The sequence below is a fragment of the Zonotrichia leucophrys genome, chromosome 23 (assembly GCF_028769735.1).
Source record: "Zonotrichia leucophrys gambelii isolate GWCS_2022_RI chromosome 23, RI_Zleu_2.0, whole genome shotgun sequence".
Classification (NCBI taxonomy): Eukaryota; Metazoa; Chordata; class Aves; order Passeriformes; family Passerellidae; genus Zonotrichia; species Zonotrichia leucophrys.
In genome coordinates, this window is record NC_088192.1 from 3,547,807 (window position 1) to 3,555,102 (window position 7,296).

Below are 7,296 nucleotides of genomic sequence, written 5' to 3' on the forward strand. Positions count from 1 at the left end.
GGCAGTGCAGGGTTAACAGCACGGTGGTGCTGCCCTTCACTCTCAGCCCTGAGCCAGCCTGAGGAAATGGGTGCCCAGTGTGTGCCCACTCCTTGGCCTGAGTGGCCACACCTGGGAGCGCAATGGAACCTCTGTTCTGCCATCCTTCTCTGCCCTACGGTTTATTCCCAGCCCTCTCCCTGCCTCCAGGTTGGTATTGCTGGGTCGGATGCGTTTGGCCCAAAGGAATATCCAGGCTGTCTCCTGGAGCAGGCAGTGGCCGGCACCAGCCGGGATCCCTGTGTCACACTGACCCTTCACGCCCTGCGCAGGGCCAGCAGCAGCGTGCCCACCCCTGCACTCACGGGCTGTGGGTTTCGGCCCTCCGCGGTTTGGGTTTCACTTCCCCTGCAGCCCAGGGTGTCACCCGCTGTGAGACCCGGCCGAGCGTGAGCTCTCACCCCGGGCCGGCTGCGGTCCTGGCCGGGCTCCCCCCGCAGCCGCGGCTCTGTCACGCAGGGAAGGAGCCCCGGCGGTGGCACGGACGGCCCAGCCCCGCCCGGGGCCGGAGAGGGTGCGTGGGGGCTCCAGGCTGGGGGTGCCCGGGGGAGACACGGCCGTGGGGGGCTCTGCTGTGCCAGCGTTCTGTGCCCTCCAGTCCCACCCTCATCCAAAGCCTCTCCCACAGCCCAAACCAGCACAGAGAGTCCCCTGAGCCCGGCCCTGGTGTCCATCCGGCCCTGGTGCCCCGCCGGGATGGCCGGGCAGCCCGGGAAGGGCGCGCCGTGGGTTTGGGGAGCCGGAGTCCCCCGCGGGGTGCAGGGGTGCAGCGTGGAGCAGCACCGAGGTGCGCCCTGCTTCAACTTCCTTCCCAGCGTGGAGCCGATTTCCTCCGGCATCACGTGCACGGTGTGGGGCCGGGACAGCCTGGCACGGCACGGCTCGGCTCGGCCTCGGGGCAGCCCCGCAGCGCCAGGTAGGAGGGAACAGCCGAGGGTCCCGCACGGGGCTCATCCCCAGGGCAGTGCCCGTGTGTGATTGCGCTGCTCCAGGGCTGGGCCGGGCCCTGGGGCCGGGAGAGCTGCTGGAGAGGGGTGGGCAGGATGCCGAGCATTTCTGGGCACCATCTGGGCACTGCTGGGCACCATCAATCACCCTGTGCCACCAGAGCCAAGGAGCACCGGGGCCTTGGATTGGGGTGTCCTCATCCTGCAGCCCTCGGTGCTTCAGCCGTATCTTTGTGTGGGTAATCCGTAATCCCAGCACCAGTTTTGGTGTCTGAGGCCTCTGTGACAAGGGCTGTGCTGGTGGCAGCAGCAGGACCAGGCAGCATCAGGGCTGCTGGCCCACCATGGGGTCAATGGCCCACCACAGGGATATGGTGGCCCACCACGGGGACATGGTTGCTAACCACAGGGACATGGTGGCCCCACCACAGGGACAGCGTGGCCAGCTGTGGTGACAGGGTTGCCTGCCATGGGGACAGGGCGGTCCGTCATGGCCCGATATCCTCTACCCCACTTCGCCAGTGTGTTTGTGAGCTGTGAGTTTGTCCTGCTGTGAACCCAGGGTTCAGCAGCTCAGAGATGCTGCTGTGGTGGGGATGACTCCCTGTGCTGCAGTTCTGCAGCTTCTGCTCCGCCTCGCACAGAGGAAGCGCCGACCACAGGGCTGCTGTGGGGCTGGTGCAGGGTTGGAAGAGTTGGAACAAGGCCCCTTCTCAGCACCTTTGCTCCCCACCAGCTGCAACCAGAGAGAAGAACAAGGAGGGCAAGGACAGAGAACCCCTTGGGTGAGTGCTGGGCTGGAGGAGAGGGAAGCGCAGGGATGTGCCTGGGCCAGGGCATGCCACGAGCAGGAAGCGCTTCGTGCTCCTCTCTTCTCAGTGCTGGTCCGGGCCACAGCCCCAGCCGTGTTTCTGCCTCCTCTACCCAGAGCATGCCACGAGCAGGAAGCGCTTTGTGCTCCTCTCTTCTCAGCGCTGGTCCGGGCCGCAGCCCCAGCCGTGTTTCTGCCTCCTCTCGCCAGAGCTCGCAGCACCAGCGAGGATGGACCCGACCAAGCTCCCACTCACCAAGAGGATGGCTCCTGCTCCCCCCGTTCCTGCCAAGACCAAACCAGCCCCCGTGCTGGCCACCAAGTAAGAAACGTGGCTGCGCTGGGGTGTCCAGGGCCACTGCGATGTCCCAGTGCCGTGCTCACAGCTGGCCTTGGCATGGGGCTGGCACCTCCCTGGCTGTGCCACTCACATCTCTGCTGTCCCCAGACCCAGTGACCCCCAGCCCAGCGCCTCAGCTGACATGGAGTGGGGCAGAGCCGGTGACCCAGGTAGGATGCAGGGGCCATGCAGGGGGGGCCGGGCCCTGCTCACCTCCTGGGGCTGCTTCCTGTTCTTTCTTTGGCAGATGCCGATGGCTTCAACACGGTGTCAGTGACCACAGCCAGGCTGAGCCACCCCACAGCCACACGGCCACGAGTCCCCGGCCAGCGGCCACCCAGCATGGTCCTGGGGAGCACGGGGGGTGCCCATGGGGGGGAGCAGCCCCAGGGGCTGCCCCGTGCTGCCCCCTGTGCCCCTGTCCCCAGCACGAGGCAGGCGCCTGTCCCAGCAAGGAGCACAGAGGGGCTGGAGGGGAGGTCACTGGCCCTGGAGGATCTGAAGGCTGAGGTCCGGACCCTGCACATCCTCGTGGACCTGATGCGAGTCCAGCACCTGTGAGTGGGGATGGGGGTGCCGGGGGGTCCCCAGTGGCTCCGGGCTGCCTGTCCTGGCCCCAGCTGAGCCCCCCTGGCGTGTTGCAGGCGGGACCTGCAGGAGCTGCGGCAGGAGCTGTGCCAGGAGCGGGCTCAGCGCCAGGCGCTGCAGGTGAGTCCCTGACAGGGCTGGCTTTGTCCTGGGGTCCCCTGTGCCCCCCAACAATCACAGCCTCTCCCCACAGGCGGAGATCGAGCGGGTGAGGAAGGGGCTGCCCTGTTAGGATGGGGGGCAGGTGGGTGGCACATGGTTCCTGTGCCCCCCCAGCCTGGTTCTACGCCCATCGGACACCAAAGCCCACCCCACACCCAGGCACTGCTCCCTGAAACACAACAGCCCCATGAACTACAGAAATAGTTTAAAATAAACTGTTTTGGGTACAAAGTGCTGTGTGGAGGTTGCTCAGGGCTGCCATGCCTCTGAAGGGTTGGGCTGGTCCTGCCAGGCACAAGGGGTCCCACCATGGCCCAAGGGGTCCCTCCAGAGCCCGGGGCAGGGCCTCCTCCTCCTCCCCTTCCTCCTCCTCCACCCCCGCACAGTTTCCCAGGCCAGCTCCAGTCCCAGCCCCAGCCCATCCTGGCCTCCAGCCACTGGAGAACATCTGGAAAACATCTGGGTCCCGCTGGCGCTGGCGGCGGGGGGGAGCCGGCCTGGGAAGGAGCTATTTTTATAAATCCGCCGGTGAGGGGGCAGCGGGGCCCGGCGTCCCGCGGGGCCGGGCTGGGATGGGGCAGGATGCGGCCGAGCCCGGCGGGAGCTGCCGCATCCCTGGGGAGCAGCGGCCGGCCCGGAGCCCAGCGGGAACATCCGCCTCGCTCCGGCCGCGGGGTCACGGCGGGCGGCGCCGGAAAGGACCCGGCTAATTTTAGTGGGGCCGGGCAGGGAATTGCCTCGGGGAGGGGTCCAGGGCCCCCAGAACGCCGGACCCGCCACGCCGGGCTCTAGTTCGTGTACAACAGCACCATGTTTGTGGGGCAGGAGCCCACGGCTCGCACGGGTGAAACCCCCGCCAGATCCGGCAAGGGCTGTCCCGTCCTTGTCCCCGTCCCCGCGTGTTCGGGGCTGCTCGGCTGCTGCCAGCCGTCGTACCAATGGCTCAAAGTGCATCGTGTCCCGCAGTGGCGGGGGCGAGTCCAGCCCCGGGGGTGCCCGTGACACCGGGGATGGCTCTCGGTGCTGCAGGGACGGTCCGAGGCGGCTCCGCCAGCTCGGGGACAGCGAGCAGCGCCCGTGTCCGCCTGGTCCCTCCTGGCACGGTGCGGATCAGCCGTGGGGTGCACACACCGTGCCGGGGCAGCTGCCGGGCTCAGTAGTAGTGGACGCGGCCCAGGGTGCCGATGGTGCCGATGGTGCCGGAGCCCAGGATGTCGGGCTGCCCGTTGCGCCAGATCTCGCGGATGATGCGCTCCCGCTCCTCCAGCCGCTGCGCCCGCTCCAGCTCCTCGGCCGACGCGAACACGTTCACGGCCAGCGCTCCGTCCCCGGGCCCGTGGCTCTCCAGCGGGATCTCGGTCACCGGCAGCAGCGACTCAGACGCCGCGCGGTCGACGGTGTCCTCTTCGTCCTCGTCGTCGTCCTCGTCGTCCTCGCTGATGTCGCCGGGGCGCGCCGGGGGCCGCGGGGAGGGCCGGCAGGACAAGCGCAGCACCAGCAGGCACAGCGTGAGCACCAGCCCGAAGCACACGCCCAGCACGAAGTAGAGCCCGAAGCTCTCGGGGTTGGCTGCGGGGGGAACGGAGCGGGTCAGGGACCAGCCCGAGCCCGCCGGGGGCCCGCGGTGCCGCCCAGCCCCGTCCCGGCTCACCTCGGATGTGCGCGTACGCGGCCATGCTGTTGCTGAGCAGCTCCATGTCCCTCCGGCGGCTCTCCATCCTGGGCCCCGCGGTTCTCAGCGGCTCCAGGGGCGGCACATGCTGGGCATCTGCGGGACACGGGCTGAGCACCGCTCTGCAGGGCTGGGATCCCCCCCTAGTGCCCCGTCCCTTTCAAGGCCGTGCCTGGGTGTGCCCTTGATGAGCTCCAGCTGAGCAGGGCTTGGTGCCTGGGCTGGAGCCCCAGGGATGTCGAGCCGGAGCCGTCCCACTCCCGCCGCCCTCCGTCCTTCCTGAGGGAGCGGGACGGATGCGGCTCCTCCTGGCCCCGGCATCAGGCGGGTCTGTGGCACCGGGCCAGGGTTGTGTCCCATGCCCGGCCATGGGATGGGTCACGGGGCAGAGCAGGGACCCAGCACCAGGCTGATGGTGCTCATGGGCACACACGTGTGCTCCACACACTCCTGGGCAGTGTCCCTTTCCCTGTCCCCCACGCTGCTCCGGCCCAGCTCCAGCCTTGGCCCTTTGCCGTGGGACCCTGCAGGGCAGGGACAAGGCCAGGCACAGTGCAAAGGCCACCAGGACAGGCCAGCGGTCAGGACGGGAGGCAGGGCAGCAGGAAGGATGGGCAGCAGGGCAGTGGGAAGGATGGCAGGACAGCAGGAAGGATGGGAGGACAGCAGGAAGGATGGCAGCAGGGCAGTGGGAAGGATGGGAGGCAGGACAGCGGGCAGGGCAGGGCAGGGCGGGAGAAAATTTGGCCCTGGCAGGGGACGAGCTCATTCCCAGAAACAGCTCCAGAGAGGGAGGAATGAGGAAAGAAATGCAGAAAATGTGACACATCAGCAAAACCATCCCGGACGGTCCAGAGCTGAGGGGCCGCGGCACATTCTGGGGCTGGGCAGCCCCTCTAGTGGGACACCCCAAAACAAGGCCAGCAGGGTCCCTAGGAGGGAAGGGCTCCCTTCCCTTGGTGCAGCTGCACGGGCAGCCCTGCTCGGCAAGGGGCTGCGGTGGGGCTGGAGGGGCACAGCCCCCCATGGAACCCCTGCCGGTGGTGGGGCATTGATGGGGGCCGGGCTGGCTGTAGGGCCTGTGGGTCCCCAAGATCCGAGTCCCGAGGCGCTCAGTGCTGCGTCCCCGAGCATTACACCCAAGCCGCCCGCTCCGCATCTTCCGCTGTGTCACCGAGTCCTGTGCCCTCAGCCCCCGTGTCCCCGCACCCACCAGCCCCGCGTACCCCAACGCCAGAGCACCTGAGCGGGGCCGGCACCGAGCCCGGAACCCGCCGGGCCGAGCTGAGGTGCCCCGGGTGCCCGGGGCTGGTACTCACCGGGGCGGGAAGGCGGCGGCGGCGGAGCCGCTGCACTTTGGCTGGAGCGAGGGAAGAGAGAGCAAGGTCTGTTTAGCATTAACGCTGCAGCAACAGGAAATAGTTCGGAGGCGGCTGGCGGTCAGCGCTCCCGCCGGAGCCAATGGCAGCCCCGGCCGGCGCTGAGCGGGGCGCGGGGCCGGGGCTCGTCCCGCTCCCCCGGGACGCCACGCTCGGCCCTGCGCTGGAACCGCCCCGGAGCGGGGCCACGGGCGGCTCCAGGGCCCGTCCCAGCCTTGTCCAGCGCCCATCCGGGCTTGGCGGTGCCGGAGCCAAGGCGAGCGCTCCGGGCTGGGGGCTCAGCCCCAGAGTGGGTTTGAGGGAGCTGCCGGGGTCGGTGCCACCCCTATGGAGGAGGCGCCCACGCAGGGTGGCCCCGCAGCCCCACCGGCCGAGTGTGGGACACAGCACACCCCGGGGACACGAGGCTGGCCCCAGCGCTGTCCCCAGGCTGGCCCGGGACAGGCCCAGCGGGACTCAGAGCGCTGGGCCTTGGGGCACGACAGGGCTGGGGGGCCCATGGGGCACTCAGGGCCGCTGATCCGTGAGCCTGCCCCCCTCCCAGAGCACATCAGTACCCCAAAATCCCCCATCCCATCCCACCCATCCCTCCCACCCTTCCCTGTGGGGTCACCGGGCTGTCGTATGAAGTTTTATTGCCGACATGCAGGAGTAGTTCCGATGTAGTACAAAAATAACGTCTTTATACAAATTTTTTTCCTTTTTTTTTTTCTTTTTCTTTTTTTTTTTTCCTTACAACAGGCTCTGTCCCGCCGTGGCCCTGTGGCCCCCATGCCCCCTGCACCACCCCCTTCCAGTTTGCCTTAGCACAAGTGAATTGACCGGTGCTGCCACTGCAGGATCCTGGTGTGATACAGCCTCAGGGAGTCCCAGAATATTGCTTTTTGCTTTAACATTGGGGAAAAAACAGTAAAAATAAACAGGGAATGAGGCAGGAGTGAACCAGAAGGAGAGAGCAGGGCCCTGCTGGGGTGCTCAGGAGATCCCTGCCCTGCTGCTGGTGGCACAGGGGGTGATGGGCCCACGGGACTGACCCACCATCTTCAAAATAAAATAAATAAGGCGAAAGAGTTGGGGCTACTGGCTCAGCTGGGGTGGTGCAGGGAGCTGGTCTGTGTTAGTGTTCACGAGGCCCTGCCTGGCCACAGGGCCCTGGCGAGGCGCAGGCAGGACGTAATGCCCAACACGGCCAGGGAGGTTCAGGTCCAGCCCCCTGCCCCCACAAAGCCACTGCTGGGGTGGCCCAGCTTGGACCCCGTCCCCTTCCCCAGCCCGGGGCAAGAAAAGGCAACAACACGCTACAAACATCTGCAACTCGCTCCCTGCCCACGCCCAGAGAGCAGCGCAGCCCAAACAGC

At 67.5% G+C, this 7,296-nt stretch overlaps 2 protein-coding genes across 2 annotated transcripts; one reads left to right on the forward strand and one right to left on the reverse strand.

Annotated features, from left to right (window-relative positions):
• The first annotated feature begins 735 nt into the window (after positions 1–735).
• On the forward strand, positions 736–3,889 carry LOC135457333 (SH3 domain-containing kinase-binding protein 1-like). Its single transcript, XM_064731864.1, has 7 exons — positions 736–955; positions 1,915–2,119; positions 2,246–2,307; positions 2,385–2,694; positions 2,782–2,845; positions 2,919–2,933; positions 3,680–3,889. The coding sequence occupies exons 1-7, from the start codon at positions 736–738 to the stop codon at positions 3,887–3,889; spliced, it is 1,086 nt and encodes a 361-aa protein (XP_064587934.1).
• EVA1B (eva-1 homolog B) lies at positions 3,089–6,073 on the reverse strand. The gene is made up of 3 exons (XM_064731423.1): positions 5,879–6,073; positions 4,539–4,655; positions 3,089–4,456 (listed from the first exon to the last, which is right to left on the reverse strand). Exons 1-3 carry the CDS (start codon positions 5,955–5,957, stop codon positions 4,041–4,043), a joined length of 612 nt encoding a protein of 203 aa, XP_064587493.1. The 5' UTR covers positions 5,958–6,073; the 3' UTR covers positions 3,089–4,040.
• Between the last annotated feature and the right edge of the window lie 1,223 nt (positions 6,074–7,296).

What these genes read in the sequence shown, in the direction of transcription:
- LOC135457333 (XM_064731864.1), top strand. Translation starts at nt 736, where the DNA reads ATGGCCGGGCAGCCCGGGAAGGGCGCGCCGTGGGTTTGGGGAGCCGGA. An exon ending in GCCCCCGTGCTGGCCACCAA is followed by an intron (nt 2,120 to 2,245) that starts GTAAGAAACGTG and finishes TGCTGTCCCCAG; the next exon opens with ACCCAGTGACCCCCAGCCCA. An exon ending in GGGCAGAGCCGGTGACCCAG is followed by an intron (nt 2,308 to 2,384) that starts GTAGGATGCAGG and finishes TTTCTTTGGCAG; the next exon opens with ATGCCGATGGCTTCAACACG.
- EVA1B (XM_064731423.1), bottom strand. Translation starts at nt 5,957, where the DNA reads ATGCTAAACAGACCTTGCTCTCTCTTCCCTCGCTCCAGCCAAAGTGCA. An exon ending in GCCGCCGCCTTCCCGCCCCG is followed by an intron (nt 4,656 to 5,878) that starts GTGAGTACCAGC and finishes CGTGTCCCGCAG; the next exon opens with ATGCCCAGCATGTGCCGCCC. An exon ending in CGCGTACGCGCACATCCGAG is followed by an intron (nt 4,457 to 4,538) that starts GTGAGCCGGGAC and finishes TTCCCCCCGCAG; the next exon opens with CCAACCCCGAGAGCTTCGGG.